The sequence below is a fragment of the Aedes aegypti genome, chromosome 2 (genome assembly GCF_002204515.2).
Source record: "Aedes aegypti strain LVP_AGWG chromosome 2, AaegL5.0 Primary Assembly, whole genome shotgun sequence".
Taxonomy (NCBI): domain Eukaryota; kingdom Metazoa; phylum Arthropoda; class Insecta; order Diptera; family Culicidae; genus Aedes; species Aedes aegypti.
In genome coordinates, this window is record NC_035108.1 from 427,930,716 (window position 1) to 427,950,222 (window position 19,507).

General features: G+C 34.9%; 1 protein-coding gene across 1 annotated transcript in view; it reads right to left on the reverse strand.

Annotated features, from left to right (window-relative positions):
• The window catches only part of LOC5573892, a 237,745-nt gene that overhangs the window by 126,734 nt on the left and 91,504 nt on the right, over window positions 1-19,507 (reverse strand). The window contains exon 3 of the mRNA XM_021847638.1: window positions 1,356-2,121. Within this exon, the coding sequence (XP_021703330.1) occupies window positions 1,356-1,415 (60 nt within the window). The 5' untranslated portion in view covers window positions 1,416-2,121. The remainder of the gene's footprint in view (window positions 1-1,355; window positions 2,122-19,507) is intronic.

Sequence of the window (19,507 nt, forward strand, 5' to 3'; positions counted from 1 at the left end):
AGTTATACAGTTCAATATTACAATATTCTCGTATATCGAACAGTATTATAATTTTGATACTTTGTATCAAACATTATAACTTGGTTTGATATGTTTTTGATAGAATTAAAACACATTTTGTTATGCTTATGTTACTATTCATAAACTTTTTGTTAAAATTTTAGTTATTTTAACAACATCCTGCATCAAGTTTGTAACAACCTATGTTCGAAAAAAACTTATAGCATAATAACATATGCTGATATAATTTTGTTATGTACCCTTAGTCGGCTACCTAGCCATAAAGAGAGAGGAGACAGCTTACTGACAGTTGGCATGTTTTCTTGCCTACATTAAATTTCTTTCTTTAATTCTTGGGTTCTGCACAACGGTCAGATGAACTTATTTTGGTCAAAATCATATTCACTTCTTGTTTTTTACAAGTTTGCCAACACACAACTATATTTAGCCATTCAACTTTTTGAAATGTTAAATCATCGAAAAAATTGCTTTTACTTGAATTTTGACGGATTTTCACGCTCCAAATGTGCGGTTTTCCAGCGACTGTGGGTGACAGGTTCCTTTGATTTTTAATAGCTCGCTATCTAAGACAGGTGTCTCCTTTCTCTCAGGTTATTCAAAATTGAACAGTTCTTCAACAGCTGTAAACTCGTATTAGGTATTGAAAAAAGCGTGACAGAGGGGGGAAGAAGTCTAGAAATCCCGAGAAACATTGGACGTCATAATTTAGTCATCCCGATGATGCTTCAATAAAATAGAATGCCTGTACATTGAAAGGATCCGTTATTGATAATTTTTCCAATTGTTTCATAGGGATATTTCCTCCATAATGTATATGCTTATATAGAATCATATAAAAGTATAGAAATCCGTAAAATATCAAAAATGCTGTTGAGTGTTGAACTAGCTGTAAGTTAAAAAACACCAAAATAAAGAAGAGAAAAATATTCTTGGCACTTTTGATTCACTTGGGCAGTTGAGTTTTTTGAAAGCTACAGAGCTCATATTTGGCCACAATATGCGTTGTACTCAAGCTTCTTATTGCAAAGTTTCAGACAATTCGGCCAAGAAAACCCCCCAATGCCAAAGTTAATCAAGCCCAAGTGGTTCTTCACCTTATTATTAGAATCATTGAAGTATTTGTACTGACAACACACCACATAAAATGAAAATGTAACAATTAAAATCAGTAGTCACGTTCTCGAAGATTAGAAATTTTATAGGAGAAAGTAACGGAATCAAAAAATCATAAAAATTGATGACTTACCAAGTGGTTTAAAACCAATAAATGTAGTAAGTAAGAATACCTTTCAACCTGTGGAAAAACTATCATGTATCCTTTATTATGTACTCACTGTGTGCAAATTCGATATCTGCGTCACTTCCCCTGATGTCATGTGATGTAAGGCCAACATAGTTGCCAGTGGTGTGCTTGGTTTGTTCCCGTCGTTCTTCTTCCGATCACCGATAACAGATGTTATCAACTACTTCTTTTACTTTCCCCCCACGGCGGCCACGAACCGGGATAGAAAGACAATTGGCTGAACACTTTTTCACATACACTTTCGTAAATCAAAGGTAATAGAAGCTACACCAGAAACGACCAGCACAATGCAAACAATGCCCGTAACTAGCTTGGGAAGCCATTTCACCCCACTCAATCTCGTCTTCCAGTGAGCAATTCGGTTTCCTATTGAGAATCAGCACATCGTGAAAAACCAAACCATCGTCGAAAGAATTGCAAACAAACATCCATTGCTGTTCCAGCTTTCAGCTTCAGATTCTAGCTTCCAACGAATTCCATCGCATTCACTTCCCGGGCCCTCTTTCGGTTGGCGGTGAAAACTTGATTTCGCTTTTCACTGAACTAATTTTCCCACACTTCTTTTGACGATAGCTGACACGAGTGCCGGCACATTCCTGCTGTGGTACGGAAGACCCGGCTCTGCTGTTGGGACCACTATATTCAATAAACAACATCACAACACTTCTTCACAGCATCCAGCATGGCCTTACCACACGTGTAGACTAGAGAGCCCTGCAGCATCCAGTCCCCTTCTGAACACACTCTTCAACGAACGTATTACGAGGAAGTCCACGGTAGAACCACTGCAGCTGTAACTGGAAGAAAACAGGAAAATGGCAAATGGAATCTAATGTCGGTAAAATCTGTGGTGTTTGGTCGGACACAAACGATTGGTGCGGTGTGGTCCCAGGGTCGTGTGATTGGCTTCCGAATGAGCGCAGTAGTGGTGCTGTGTTGTGCAGCCTGATGGGCAAGATAAACCTGCTGCTGAATTTCGTGCACTGCTCTTGACCGAGCTCGGTCGTAAAGCCAGAGCATTACCTCGATGCCTCTGGGAACTGACCGTGGGATAATGTAGCTTCTGTTCTATGTCCGAGCTGGGCTTGCACTTACGGCAATAGTTCTCAAACTACCTTGGATTTTCATAGTATCAAACATGAGTGAATCCAAAATTTTCCTTCACAGGATTTTAGTTTATGGTGTCAACTTAAGGAAAGTTCTTGGTTTGAAATATTTCAAAGGTGATATGATGCCTTGGAAAAAAAAAACATTTTCAAAGAAAAAGTCCTAAGAGGACGATCTATACATGTACATTGATTTAGTTTCCATTTAGAATTGAGTATCAGCTAAGGGTATGCGAAATACCGAATGATTCCGTCAAATACGCTTCGAAACGAAATTCCGCGGAATTCCACGGAACTCGCACAGGCGAAATTTGTATTTTGCCATTTCGTTTCGTTTCGCCAAATTGTTAAAATATTTTCACGGAAAATTGAAAACAAACGGAATAAAACGGAATTTCGCGAAATTCGAGTTTAATTTCGAACAAAAAAAGCAAAGCGTTCTCTTCTACTCCTATCTACAGTCAAAAATGGGTCCGTCCCTGATTATGGATCAAATCGACTCATATCATGGATCAGAACACTATAACAGCAATCTGCGAGGCAAACGAATGGTGTGCTAGTGAAAGCATACGTTTTGGCGTTTCTTTAGGAATCGTCTTATCTTAGATTCATAACTGTGGTATGGGTTTCAATGCTCCACAAATATGAATCAACTCTTCTAGGCATATGTATGACATTTTATTTCCTACGAATGGAACAAATGTGTTTTAGGTGATTATAAAACGAAGCCAAACTTCGAATTTTCAAGTGCACAAGACGAGAAAATCTGACAACAGTTCGCTTTGAAAATTAATCAAAATGCTTGCTTGCTGGTGGTAGCCAATGGGATAGATTTTCAACTGCGCAGCGCTGTTTGGTGTGGCTTCATGCTATAATCACCTTAAGCATGTTATTGTTGATTGCGATGCTGTATAGATTTATAGTTCACGTAGGTAAAATGGGTTTTGCGTAATTGCTGCTCTATTTGATGAGATATTCTCCGTTTAATCCAACTTTGATCCATATCTGTGTGCTATTCATACAGGGTGTCCGCAAATTATCCGAACAGCAAAATATTGGAAAGATAATCTCGCATTGAAAACAATGAAAAATCAATGTCCATGTACCTTTTATAATACATCAACATGTTAACACAAAATACAACTTTGAAAAAATTCGAAATGATTGCTTTTTACTGAGATAGGAAAATTTAAATTTTTCGGAGACGTTTTTCCTGAGGGCCGCTAGTCATACTGGAGATGTGTTAAAAGAGATGAATAAAAATGTCCTATTATTATTTGAAGTAATTTACAGGTTAGTGGCTTCAAGTTAGACTGGAAATAGAAAATTGTACGGTTCATATCCAGTGAGTTCTATGGACATTTCTCTTCCGTCATAAAGCTCGGAAAACAGCTCCCTTTAAGACACCTCAATACATTTGGGTTGGTTTTGCAATTATTTGAAATCGGAAATGTGTCAAATTTTTTTCTTAAGAATATAATAAGCCAATGTATAAAACCATGCAAGAATATTGAATTTATTATGCTTGATTGTATAGAGCCACGTCTTCTAAGTTTGTACGGATAATTTGCGGACACCCTGTAACTGTGGGATGACTGTAGTATTGACTGGTCCGCAGGATATGGTAAACTGCACTGCCGATGTAAAGTTTCCAAAAACGCCCTAAATTCCTCGCGGCGAATAGCCCAGGAAAGGAACAACTGCGTTTGATGAACTACCGCAATGTTATCTTCCATAAGAATGAAGAGAGCAAAACCACGGCTCCCTCCGGGGAACATCGCGTGTCCTTTTGAGCAAATCCGTTAATATATCGCAAAAATTGTTTGTACACAAATGTCAAAAAAAGCTGCGGAGAGTGAGTCCCTGAAGTTCTGGATTTGCTCAGGTGGTGCCGGTGGAGCAGATTATTGATGCGCGCATTAGTTCTCTCTCTTGTTTTCCCGCTATGACGTCACTTTTAACTCTGCATAAGAACAGTGGGATAATAGAAGAGAAAACTAATAGCACGCATCAATGAGTAAAGGCTCTCCGCGATTTCGTTGTTGTGTCATAAAATTCTACATGTAGCAGCGAAACCGCAGCGATTGTTTGTCGCTGTCGCCGTAAAAAATCGCGTTGATTTGGGTGATCCAAAGCCACACCTCAAATCTTCAAGAGCACAAATCTAGAGAACCAGAAGTCCATTCAAGCTGAAAACTCTATCGTTTGGTTACTCGATGGCCAATCGATCAAGTGTTCACCTTGAACCGCTGTCGGGTACGTTAGATTTGTGCTCTTGAAATTCTGAGGTAAGCCTTCTATCTTTATTCACCTTAAACAAGGAAGATGCATACATTATTTTATATCGAAAAATGAATCTAGGTTTATTCACGCTGTACCTGTGGTACAGTGTACCACACCACCAACTCCCTCTCTCCTCCTATAACGTGACATAATTTCCTCACGACCCCCAATTAAAAAAAATGCGAATATTGATAATATATCATTACAAAATTCTCTAGGTTTGCCATCTTTCGATCGATTTTGAGGTTTGTTTTAGTAAAAATCAGTTATAAATTTGCATGCACCATCAAAATTGGTTCCGGATTTAGATTCAAGTTTGGTGGGGTACCTAGGGTATTTCACAATGGAAAAGCGCAACAATTTTTTTTTTTTTTTTTCGATTATCGCACGTCTAAATCTCGAGTAAAAAAAATAAGCCAAACATTAAATTTAGCTCATTGAAAGACGGATTGTCTGAACGAACATGGGGAAGTTGTCAATCTTATTTGCGGTTCCTCTATGCTATGTAGTCCAGGTTCAAAACTTTTTGTTTCGAAATTTTCAAATATTTTTAAAAATACTCTCGAGGTTTAAAATTTAGTGAAAATGTGATTTTGTAGTCAATTTTAAACAAAGAATCTGAAAATGAGATTATATCAACAATCCTTAATTCTTCCAGAAATCGTCCAGAAATTCCTTCACAGATTTTGGAATAGGATCATTTCTCCAGTATTTGCTTTACAAAATAATAGGTATTTCTATTTTTAGTGTTTTCTACAAGGTTTAATCTAAAAATTTGCATTTATCCAGATTTGATTCCTCCGAGAATTAATTCACAGTTAGTGCAAGGCTTTTCCAAAAAAATTTATTAGGAATTTCTAAATTAACCCCAACAGGCAATCCTGGTTAAGTTGCTGTCTCAATATATCTTGGAGTTTATTACTTTTGCAGTTCTTTTAAATTTATCTTGATTGATTTCTTAGGTATGTGTTGATGGATTTTTTAAAATTTAATTTATTTCAATACTCCAGCAAATACTAAAGCAAGTATTCCAGTAATTCCTCTGTTCTACTTATTTTTCTTCTTCTTTCTGGCGTTATGTTCCAACTGGGACAGAGTCTGCTTCTCAGTTTAGTGTTTTCATGATCACTTATTGACTTGTGTCCCCAATCACATTCATTCAAGTCACAAAGCATAAAGTACAGCAAAAAAATGAATATCATTATTCCATGTTTTATGGTACCGTAAAACGGGGTATCTTTGATAATGCGGGTAACTTTGATAGTGCGTAGCCCACCACATACTAAACGAAATATCATAATTTCTGTTAATCGGTTAAGCAAAACGAATGCAAAACTGAAGAATATTAGTATGACACTCCATATAAAAGCTGTTTTCATTTGAATCGAGACCATTTGAGGCTTTTTACACGAATATTAAAAATTGACACAATTTTAGCATTTTTGAAACGCTTACAAACAATCTGTTCTACGATCACTATTTGATGTACTTTTGAATAGTTGACCACTTATATTTGGCAGCCTAGTTATCATAGAACTTGAAAACGGTCTCAAATCTCTTATCGAAAAGCATTTTCACAAACTGGAATCATTTTTGTAATGTAAGTCAGAAATTTCCATATAACGTTAAACGCATATAGGTATGCAATGCCCTACAAATGTTCGTAATTCATTCAATTTTGTTCGATGCATACTCCATTATCAAAGTTACCCCAAAACAGAAAATTATATGAAAAATTATATATCCATTCAAAATAAATCTTTTGGCAATTTATCAACAGCAATCGATAGGTAGGATGCCAGTACTTGTTTTAAAAATATAAACTATAATTCTTTGAAACAGCATGCATAAATATTCGAGTTTTCTTCGAAAAATTATCAAAGTTACCCCGTTTTACGGTATATATTAGCATAACATCACATCCACATGATTAAAAAAATTGTAAGGCATTTCTAAAAATCAAATGAATTTTGGGCTCCTCTCAATATTTTGAGATTGTTTTAAATGTTTTTTAGTGCTTCTTCCCACTTCTTAGTTGTAACATTTAAATTAAACCCACTCATTGCCTTGTGTGAGTGTCAGATATATTGAAATGAAACCATATAAAGTTATTCAGAAGATTTCAAACAAACAGAAAAAAGTCTTACCAAAACATGTAAGGATTCCGCTGGGCAACGCTAAGGTTTCCATATGATAGAGGATTTAAAAAGACGTTTTTTATGCCTATTGTCAAATTTCCAGCTTTTGACAAGAAAAAAATACTTAAAGGTGTATTCCGCGAAACAAATTCAAAAATTTCGTTTCGTTTCGAATAATTCCGTGGGATATTTGATTTCGTATCGAGTTACACGAAACATTTTTAAATTTCGTTTCGTTTCGTCATTATCAGCGCAAGATATTCCGCGTATCGTTTCGTTTCGTATCGACATGGAAAAAATCCATATCGCATACCCTTAGTATCAGCATCTCAAAACGTGAAACAACTTAGCAAAAAGGATTTGAAGAATATAATATCATTACACAAAATATCAATCTTATCATTTTACATTGGGCTTATGAGCCACTTGGCATTACGGAGCGATTTCAAATTTACATATAACTCCTATGTAACTTAAGGACTAATGGCTATACCTCCCTTTCGTAGAAAGTCGACACTATAGCTTTTTGTTAGTGACTAGCTCAGGGAAGGGATTCAATTGCCTTGAAAAATAATTTTCTAGATAATTTTAATGAAAATAGTACATTTTTTGTGGGTTTGGTACATTTTTTGGGTCATATTGACCCCAAATTAAAATCGCAATATTTCCGTGAAATTCAAACGGAAAAATCTGATTCTGTAGCTTTGGAAAGCAAATTTAATTGAGTTTTACTAAAAACTAGAGGAAAATTAAAAAAAGGCTGATGCGGGGAGGGGTTATTGTGAAAAAAGGTAAAAAAAGCAAATTTTTTGAAACTTTGGACGCTCATATCTCAGAAATAATTACAGTGCCTTACCGATTTTGGCAACAAGACATGAATTTTATGTTGCCAAATTGGGGATGTTGCCAAATTCGGGAATTTTATTTTTTTAACACTGTAATCTCTAAAAGTTTCAGAGAATGCTTGGCAACTACCACGAATGGTGTGGAGAATGTCTAGGAGCCATATCTAGTTTACATCGTGAGCAGAGGCACCATACTGAGTCATCACAATCCACTTGTAATACATAGTATGAACTCTTCTAGAGTGCAAATGTGCTGCTTTAAAGCAAGACCTCATTGAAAGTTGCTGGTTTGGTCTATGGTTTTTTCTGGTGGACATTTTCCTGACATAGAGTGACATTTTTCTGAACATAGAGTACAGTATGGCCCATAAAAAATGCGAAAATTGTTTGAACGTGAATAAAGCATACACAGCGATATTTTCATTGTTTTTGATAGTGAATATAATTTCTGATTATTGTAGTATATTATGACACAACTTCGCCATCCAGGACAATTTTTGTCATATTTTTCTTACTGTCCTAAATAATGCAATAAAGCAAATAAATTCAAAGGTATTGTCCGCCCAAAGTTAGAAAAGAGTCTGTGTTTTTCATGATCACAATAAAATATTTTGCCAGGGTCATAGTTTTGAAGGCATTAGCGTCTTATAGGTTTGATATGCCTTTATATTTTGTTAAGATCGAATTTAAAATAAATACGGAGGCCTATAACAGATTTTTGAGGATGAAATTTGTTCCTTCGGTTAGAGGCAACTTATATGAATACTAGCTCATAGGTTTGAGCAAAACGGAGCCGCTTATCACACTTATATAAAGGTTTAATCAAAGCTCTCCAGAATGAGCCGATTTTTCGAAAATATGTTTGAGTCTTCAATTACCTAAGTATGAATTAATTCTATCATTTGATATGAGCGTATGCTGAAGACAAGGCCAGTGAAGAATTACACGTCATCGTTGATGTTTTAGAAGCTTTCATCATACAAATATTGAACTCGACGTCCGCATGATAAAATTTGAAGGTATGCTTCCAATTCCTCTCTGGTAAGGTGAAAGTAATTGATAAAAATCATGTCCAAAGCAAAAAACTGATTCTAAATAGATTAAATAATACAAGTTATGAATAATATTTATGTGTCATTCACATTTTCTATTTAAAAACTACCATAACACATGATATGACGATTTTCGCATTTTTTGATAGGCCATACTGTACAATTGTGGATACCACACTTTACCCTTATGCAGTGGCGCGGGAAGTGGGTAGGACAGGTAGGACATGTACTACGCACAAAAATACCTGGGTAGGACAGTCAAAGGGTTGTCCTACCCACAATTCAACAAAAAATTAGTAATATCAGCAGAAAGCTTAAACAATCAATGAAATTATTTATCTTCTGTTGAATATACATACAAATTGAATCATCTTAAAGAATTCTCATGATTTTATTCAGAATACTTTCAGGGTCTCCTATTGGGATCTCTTCAGAAATTCTTCCAGATTTTTGACTACAAATTTTCCCAGAAATTCTTTTAGCGATTTTTCAAAGGATGCTAAGAAAAATTTCTCCAGAATTTGCTCCGAGAAATCCTTGAGAACTTTCAGTTATTTGCTCAGTTATTACTTTGATTTTTTTTCCAAAACTGTCCTAGAATCTCATTCATATAATTTTACATTAATCCTTCAGAATTCTCCAATTGTTAATCTAGGAGATCTTCCAAAGATTTCTACATGTGTATTCCTTCAAAAATTCATCCACAATTCTTCGCGGAAATCCAAAATTTCTTGTGGGTTTTTCGAACAAATCAGTAATACTCTTGAAAATTTACGAAACATTTCTTAAAAAGTTAATCAAAAAATGCCCATTAAATCTTAAATTTCTTCAAAGTTTTCCCACCAGTTTATACTGCAGTTGTTTTTTTTTTTTCAATAATTTCTCCGATCGTTCGTACACAAACTTCTATAGAGATTCTGTCGAATGTTTTCAGAGTTTTCTTTGAAAAGTCCTGCGGAATACTATCCCGAGATTCGATGATTTATTTCGATTATGTTAGCAAATTATCTAGCAAATCTTCTAATTTTATTAGAGGATTTTCTTTAGAAATACCTCACGGGTTTAATTTTTAACAAAAATTTCCTTGGCATTCCCGATAAAAAACTTCCAAGACTTATTCGAAAAAATTTCAAAGAATTAGTGGAGAAAGTTTTGTGGAAATCTTAGAAGAAAAGAGAAGAAATGTTCCATGGAAATTGAAAAATCAATCACTGGATAAAATCTTGCAAGCAGAACTTTCTTGAAAAAATTCTCAAGGAATTTTTGAAAGAAATGAGATGATGATCGCCTTTGTAGAAATTCCATTTCTATGGTTCTCCTTGGAAAACTCCAGGTTGAATTCTTGAGTTATCCGGAACAAAATTCTTGTCGAAATGCCTTTGAATAGTTCGTGGAAAAATTCCTTGGGAAATTGGCACATGAATTGATTTCTGATGAAATTCCTAGAGAAAATTAAGAAACAACACAACAGTAATAATATTACGAGGGAAAAGGTCTTAGATGTTAGATAAAAGTCTGCTCTGATGCTGTGAAGAATCAAACTCTTATCTCCTGGCTCCTATTAGGTTTAGCTTTGTTTTCTTGGTTCCTATTTGGTCTCTTTTCTGCCTCATTTTGGTTCCTTTTAGGTATCTTTTTTTCTGGCAAGACGTCTTAAATTTCCCATTTTTAAGGCATTCAGTCGCTACCAGCTTACTAAAGACGAAATGCTTTCTTAGTCTTGTGGTAAAGATTGACATTAAACGAGAGGTTAGAAGCAAAAAGGTGTTAGTGACAAAATAACTAGTTTTGAGCAAATCTTTTTCGAAGTCAACATTATGTTTGTCGATGACATTAGGAAATATATTACTGAGGGTATAGCTAAAATGTTATTTTACAAAGACTCAGTTCAAACAACTGGCGAACACATGGTGTTGCCGGCAATTGTTGAGCTCAAATTAATATGTAAGTGAACTAGCTAATAGGAATCTAAATGTTTTACAGTTAAAGTTTATGTTTGTTGTGTAGGATTAATCGGAGAATTGAATTGTATCGTTCAGTTATCCTAAGAACATTGGATTTTTCAACACATTTTGTAGACTTCACGTGGCAGATAGAACAACTGGATGCATTATATAACAGCTTCATAGACTAAAAACTTCAGCAAGAATGTCCAATAGATTTCATGAGAATATTTCTTGAAAATTTCCTTGAAAAACTTACTGAGTATTTTTTGTTTTGGTAGAATATTAAAGAGGTAAAGATAGGTGTGAGAGGTGCATGATTTTTTTGACGCAATACAATATTCTACTCATCTCTAGCTTTATTTCAGGATGAATTTTCAATAAATTTTTAGAAGCAACTTCTTGTAAAGCATCCTCATGTAAGTATGTCGCATTGCCTTGTGAAATATTTAGCATTGTTTCTGAAGTTGTACTAACAAATTAGTTGATGAATTTCTAAGAAATGTCCTGTGGAACTGTTGAAGCAACATCAGAATTTTTTCGAATGAATTGTTCATGGAAATTCCGGAATAAATCTTTGAAAGATTTTCGACCGTATTTCGCGTCTACGACATTTATATAAAAATACGAATTTCTGAAGAAAATGCAACAGATTTTTGCGAATTTTGTGTAAACAATTGTAGCAGAACATTGCTTCTTGGTGCAGAATTATGTTAAGAATTAACTTTTATTTTTGTCTGGAAAAAACCTTATAGTGGAAATTCCTGAATTGTTCCAGCAAATGTCTTTAGTACCTAAGTACTGCGACGAGAGTGCGGAAATCTAAAGGGTTTCAATAATGTCTATAGATTTTTAACAAGGATTCTTTTATTAATCACTCTTTTGATTCCTCTATTTTTCCTCCAAGGACTCTGTCGAAAAGAATCATAAAATTCTGTCGAAATTGCAGTCTAGATTTATTCACGAAGTTTCTTGATGTTTTCTCCTAAAACTCTTACTGAAATGCATTACGTCCCCATTGCCACAAAGCCTGCCTCTCAGCTTACAGTTTTCAGGAGCACTTTCACAGTTATTAACTTAGCGCTTTCTCTGCTGAATAACCATTTGTGCATGTATTTATCGTGTGGCAGATACAAGGTACTTTATGCCTTGAGAAGTGGAGAAAATACCCTATACGAAAAGATCGTCGACCAGTCTGATTCGCTCCTACGACATTTAGCTGGATCTAGCTGAATAGCTGCGCGTTCATCGCTAAGACTACCTGGGCCCCTGACTTCTCCTCTATGTTAAGCAATAACTTTGATAGATATAAGTTCTATTCATAAGTATGTTCCACAGACAAGATCTCAATATTCACCATCATTTTCATTTTGATTTATTTTAGCTTTTCTTTATCTTAAAATTCGAGGTTCCAGTACCTAATAAGCAAATGAAAATATTTTTGAATGTGTTGCCAAAATCGGGAAGAAATTGTTGCCAAAAACGGGTGTTGCTAAAATCGGGGGTAGACAAAATCGGGTGTTGCCAAATTCGGGAAGGCACTGTATATATAATGTTATACTTTTTTCAGTGAAGATTTGCATCAGGGAAAAGACCAACTTAGTACACACTGGTTAGTTGGACATTTCACCGCATGATAGAGCTAGCTAAGAAACTGAGAGAATTTTAGAACTCACGTATTTGTTAGGAAGCTCTATATCTCAAATTACTGAGGATTTGGAAGAATGTTTACTCAAGCGAAGTTGGTCATTGAATTAAGTGCTATACGCTGCATGTCTGCTCAACTCAACAAACTGCCGCTAGATCAAATATTTCAAGCTTATATATCTCCAGTTTGAGTTATGTTAGAAGACTAGTGTCTTTGGCAATGTCGTTCATTTGTTCAATGGCTACAAATTGCCCAACTCATTTGTCTATGAAAATTCAGTTGATTATATTCTTACAGTTATGTGTTTTTTAATCACATAACCGGAATACTGGCCGCATGACTGGATGAAGAAAAGTCATTTCAATTGCTACCTCATCAAGTTTATTAAATCGTATTTATTAACGTCAACTCAATCACCAAAACAATGAACTTGAGGTGAAACCGGCTCCGTAATGCCAAATTGCACGTGAGCCCCGAAAAAAAAACCGCTTAAACTTTATGCTTGATAATAGAGTTTTCTCCAGATCTTTCGAACATAGTTGTTCTATAAATTTTAAAGCTGACAGTCACTAAACATCATCATAGGACTTTTTCTTTCAAAGGATTCTAGCATGATTTATTCAAGTTTTGAACGATGGAATATTTAAACCAAATGAATTCCTAAAAGGTAGACTATAAGCTTAAACACTGCAACGCATAAGCTAAAAAACATCTAAATGAATCTTTTGGACTTATTGTTAAAAGATTTTTTCCAGGAGTTTGGACGAATCTGCGCTTGAGAGTACGGAGCATTTCCTCGACACACTCCACGATTAATTATTGGATTGTTTTCAAATGGAGCTACTTAAAGGATTAATATAAATTTACCTGTAGTCATTTACGGAGGAATCTCTGGGCAAATTAACGTAGGAACACCGAAAAAAATTTGAAGGTGCGCAGGAAAATCTCCTTAAAGAAAATGTAGCAAAATACTTCTAGAATCCTAAGAAAAGTTCTTGACCTAACGCGCAGTATAATCCTTATATATATATATTCATCAAAAAGCTACTGGAGGGAATCAGTAACTTTTTAAAATATTTTCGGGACATAATCTGGGCGAAATTTTTGAGGTTTTTTTTTGTCAAATATTGGGAACAGTTTTTGAAAAAGAAATCCGTAAAGCCATAACTGATGAAATTCCTATATATGAACTCTTGGAGGCATCTCATAAGAAATTCCTAGAGGAACGGATGAACAATTCTTAGGAAAAAAAAATTGATACAATTTCTGGAACCGTTTCTGAAGAAATTCTTCAAAGTGTTCACAGATGACTATCTGGGGGACTACCTAGTGGAATTTGTGAACCTGTTGAAATTCCTTGAAGAAGATCTGTTAAGATACATAGAAATACATGAAACAACCCATTCCTAATGAATGTCCTGCATGAAGCCCTGAAAGTGTTTATGGAATAATCCTTGTAGGCCTTTCAAAATGAACCCCGTGAGAAATTATTGAATAAATATCTGGAAGCATTCTTATAAGGATTGTTGGCGGAATCCATGTTAAAATCCGAGGAGAAATTTTTAGAGATGTCCCGTGATGATTTTTTGTAGGAATTCCTTAATCAATATTTCTTTTTTTTTTTTGACAAATCCTATAGAACGTTTGGGGCTGAAGTGTTTATCTGCGCGATGTTAGATGAAACTTCGTGGCGCGGTGATGCATATATATGATATGTTTATTCTAGGTTTGGCGAAACCTCTTCGTAATAGAAATTTCTTGGATTTTTCTTGGCTTGTATCACCAAAAAATCTCTTTATAAATAATTATGGAAGTTTTCATAACACACTTATGTGGGCTTGGTAATAGGCTTGATTCCGTTGCGAACTAAAAACACAAAAAAAAAGAAGAATCGTGTTTTTCATATAAACGTACAGCATTGATGTGTTGGTTTTGATTTGACATTTAGAATATTGGCAAGGTGCCCCGATAGCCGTAGCGGTAAACGCGCAGCTATTCAGCATGACCAAGCTGAGGGTCGTGGGTTCGAATCCCACCGGTCGAGGATCTTTTCGGGTTGGAATTTTTCTCGACTTCCCAGGGCATAGAGTATCTTCGTACCTGTCATACGATGTACACATGCAAAAATGGTCACTGGCATAGTAAGCTCTCAGTTAATAACTGTTGAAGTGCTCATAAGAACACCAAGCTGAGAAGCATGCTCTGTCCCAGTGGGGATGTAACGCCAGAAAGAAGATGAAGAAGAAGAAGAATATTGCTTACCAGATATCCAATGTTTTTTTTAGTTCATAAATCGCTTTTACAGTATAAACTACAAAAGATGAGGGTCAAAAGAAGAAAAGAAGGCTTTTTTCTAAGCTTTGATAAAGTTCCAAAAACAGAACATTTCATCGGATCAATCAAGTTGTTATGTCTTTGAAAGAACCATTTTCGATAAAACATATTAAGGCTTTCACATTTTTTCACCACTCATGATTTTTTTAGTTTGTAATACTCAATTGTCTCCTTACAAACTTTCCGATTTTTAAACCTCGTATGATTAATTTACTAATAAATTCTTATCTCAAAGTAAATGTTGAAAAGCAAAATACATATAAGAGAATCAATAAGCAATAAATTAATTGTCGTCCTAAGTCAAATATAAAAATGTTGGGATGAATTCTGACCAAAATGATCCTTTATCTTTCTCAATTAATTTCGCAGCACGATCAAAGCAAGCAAAGAAAAATATCTAATTACGCAAGTTGTAACAAGTTTGATAAATAGCAGCTGCGAAAAAAAAGCCTCAAAGGGAGAGCGATGATAACACCCATTTTTCTCGCTTATTCGCCGCTGGGGGTAAGTGTTTTACTTTACTGGCATGTAAAAAACTCTCGAACATCCGATAGCATTAGTGGTTTAGAGTTTGGTTAGAAGTGTTTTATTATGCACTGTTAGCTCCCCCGTGATAAAATCAGAGCTGTAACAGTGTACGATAAACAGGCTCTCATGATGTGTTACGAATCATGATTGTTACAGAGAGTGATACGTGAGCGCAGCTCTCAATTTTATCATAATTCAATCTTTGGATAGTACGCAGCGTCATTTAAAAAAAAGTGGTTGAGAGCACCACGATCCTAAATAGTTTAGGAATCTCTGACTCACGGCAATAACCAAATAGATTTGCCCGTTTGCAGTAACAAGTCTGACCGCTGCTGCTGCTGCTTTGGGACCATGAGTGGACATGGATGATAGCTTGACGATGCCGGACGGGGAACTACTCCCGTACGTAAGTGGTTTGCCAGTCTAGTGTAGTGGTCTTAGGTTAGCTTAAATGGGGAAGCACTACTTTCTGCGATGGTAACATTACATTCGATAGACGATGGAATTACATGTATGGAACAGGTCATTAGGGACCGCTGCTTCATATTGAGCTGTGCGCTGTCATGGTGTGTCGGTTCGATGATGCATTATTATATTTGAGGTACATGTAATTAAGGATTAAGATATGCAGCAACTGTTTGATTTTCAAAATTTAGTAAACATACAATTACCAAGCCGAGTCTAGTACACGACACTGAAGACGGCCTTACAGTTGAGGTCGAAATACGCGTATCTATCAAAGGATACAAACTGTAGTGGAATCAAATGGTATCGAGAATATAGTACAATTGTAAGAAATACATATGGGAGTTTTTAACATTTTTTTTTCGAAAATCCTCAAATCCAAAAGTTCATGTGCTCTTCTGAATCAAAATGGCATAAAACTACGAACAACGAAGCTTGAGCATAAACTGTTAATATATAGATGTAGTGCAGGTGGATTGAATAGCTTTTTTAATTTATCAAACATAACCTTCAGTGAAGTTTACATAACTTTGTCATTTTTAACCATTTTCTCTTCAAAATGAAATTGCTGAAAAGTTTTAGAATATTAAATTTGTCCTAAACTATCACTATTATTAGTATTAGTTCAAAGAAGTTTTCTCCACAATTTTCTTAATATAACTGAAATATTAATTTTTGTTTGGCCATAGCTTCATGAATACTCAACCGATTTTTAGTCTTGTTCGATTAAAAGGAACATTAAATGCATAAAGAAATATGGCCTTCTTCAAAGTTTTTCCGTTAAGGCCGAAGATGTACAACAAAATGAAAATAGTGATTTTTATCAGAAGCATTTCTACTCATACGATGCATATTGTGGTCACATATGTGCTCGAAAGCTTTAAATTGAATACTCATGCTGAAGGGAAACAAAAAATGACAAGTATTGGATACGGCTCCTGCCACAAGAATACTTATAGAAACCGAATTGCAAGCTTCTTTTTGTATTCCATTCATCTACATATAAAGCAGCACACCGCAGCAGCTCTAATGAGCATATCAAACGAAGAAAAAAAAATCTTGAATTTTACGCACATTAATTTTCCATCCACTTTCTCTACTTGTTGAATGGTGAGTGTCCTTTCTCATGAAACAACCCGAATCGGAAAAAAAAAGAAAAACATTCTGTTGATGTCCATTTGAGGTCACAAAAGAAATTAAGCTACGGCAGCGGTTTTCGATGGAATTCTCTGAAGGAATCGTACGTCAACCTACCTCTCTTAAACGAGGGCATTGAATGTTCTTGGTTGTTTGGTTGAAGAAAAGCATCACGAAAGTTGAAGCTATCATTGATGGGTACAGATTCCGATACATGCAAAGTTTCTTACCATGTTTTTAGGTCCATTAATTTAAACTAAATCAAGGCAATACTCAACATTCAAGTATCGTAAAACGGAGTAACTTTGATCGTATCTCGGAAATTAACCTCATATTTATATTAGCTCTCGATTGTAGTTAAAAGAGAGCATAAAGCAATTCTCGCTGAGACCGGTCCACTATTTACACTTGGTCTTTCAAAATGTTCAAATTTATGCTTCAAACTGTTTCTGTCAGCCAAATTGATGGACCCCTCGGTAGTTAAAATTAAATTGATTGTTTTTGAGGACCTCTCGATTTTTGACAACTCTTGGCTCATTCATACTGCTATAACTCTGAAATTTCTTCAACATCCCCTACACAATAACAGTTTTGGAAAGAGAAAGATAGGAGCCTCATTTGCAAAAATAAAAATATTTTGTGGCCACATTGTATTTGGCCGTCATATTGGATTTTATCGGAAAAACTTTTTTCATGGTGTTCGCAACCACCGATTTTAAATATTTCTGCATCATTGGAAAGCTGAGCTAGTTTTACTCAAAATATGAAAAAATCAGAGGTATATGTTTTTTGATCAAAAGTTATGTGTGATTTTGTAAAACATTTATTATCGCGCTGGTGCAATTTGCGGTCATATAATGGTGCTATAGCGATTTACGCTCGTGATGTATTTCAATATATATATATATATATATATATATATATATATATCTACGATGTTTCGTTTCATTATAAACATTGATGCTAAAGGTCATCCAAAAATGATGTCCAGTATTTGGGGAAGGAGGGGGTCAATGAAAGAGTGACAGTGCATGTATCAGGTATTGAAGAAAGCGAAACAGAGGGATACTTTATGCTTTATATTTTTTGCAAAAAATCTTCCAGTACCGGTATTTTACCGGTACTACCGGTACTGAGAGTGACAGTACCGTAGAACTGGCACTCATCAAAAGAGGTCGGTACTAGGAACCCTAGTATTGATGCTCCACGGTATATAAATAAAAATGGAATGGTGTTTATATGTCACGAAATGGCTTGAGAACGGGTCAACAAATTTACCTGATTCTTTCATAGTTAGGTTCTTAAAGTGTTCCGGATTGTTTGTGTGTACAAAAAGTCGATGAACTGCACGGGAAAAGTAATTTAAACAAAAAAAGAAACTGATACTTTTTTATCAGGCAGCCTACTGTGTGACATAACAAGGTTTGACAGGTCAGCTAGTTATTAATAAGAATACGTAATCTTACCAACTTTGCAAAACTTAGACAACAATAATCAATTTTACCAAATGATCTTTTAATTAACCATTCCAAATAAGCTATCGATTAAATATCCGTCCAACTAAACGTCATTCGATCAAATGTCATTCGACAAAATGTTCTAAAGCCATTCGACCAAATGACCATTTGACAAAATGTCCCTTCGACTAGATGTCGTTCGACCAAACATTATTCGACCAAATGTCATTCGGCGAAATATCCTAAAGTCATCTAGATAACGAAAAATGATATTAGGATCGAGTATAAAAATTTGGGTATAAGTGGGTTAAATGAATAAAACAAAAACATGAAATTTTTCAAACATCAATGAGCTTATGGAAGTTCACTAAAAATGTTTGGGTAATAATAGTTTGAACAAACAAAATGTTTGATTTCTGCTCTGACGTTTCTAGTGAAGAGTCTGGCCAACGAGTTCTACAGTCAATGTTTTGACGAAAATAATACATATTAGAACTAAGATTTTTGATTTACAGGCCAACAATTTAAAACAAACAAAATTTTAAGTAGATTGTAGGTAAAAGAAATTTTGAGTGTTTCCAAAATTTCTACTTCTTCGTAGACTTCTAGAATCAAAATAATGTCGTATAACATTGAATGTCAGCGCTGTCAAGTTTGGATTTACTAGCAAATAATTGAAATCAATGAGGATTTTCTCAATTCTCAATATTTGTCATCGCTCTGAATTTCGATTTATTGATTAACAAGTTCAAAACTATGGTTTCTTGTAGTTTTTATTAAGCAAAATTTGTATCAGTATAATATAAATTTATCTTTCTGCACAAATAATATCACTGTTCTAGTACAATCAAATTTCTTATTAAAAACTTAACAATTTGATTAGTGGGCTTTTTTCGTTGGTTTTAGTAAAATAAATTTTGAGTTTTTTAATTATTTAGGGGAACCTGGTCCAATTCGGACCCTGTTCTAATTCGGACCATCAATCATTTCTAAATACATGCGCTACTGTAAAGATCGTGTATACTGTTTTTCTACCCACCGTCTGGCTTGGATATAACACAATAAATTTGACCCCTTTCAGTTATTTCGTTTGCTTTTTATATCAGTTTGCTGTTTTGAAGTGTTCTAGTGAACTGTCGCACTTTTTCCAAGCTTCTGTAGGCGACAATAATTGTTCAATTTTTCTGTGTTATCTTATAATCGGTAAATACGGTAGACCACCGATAAATAGAGAAAATAATAAATCA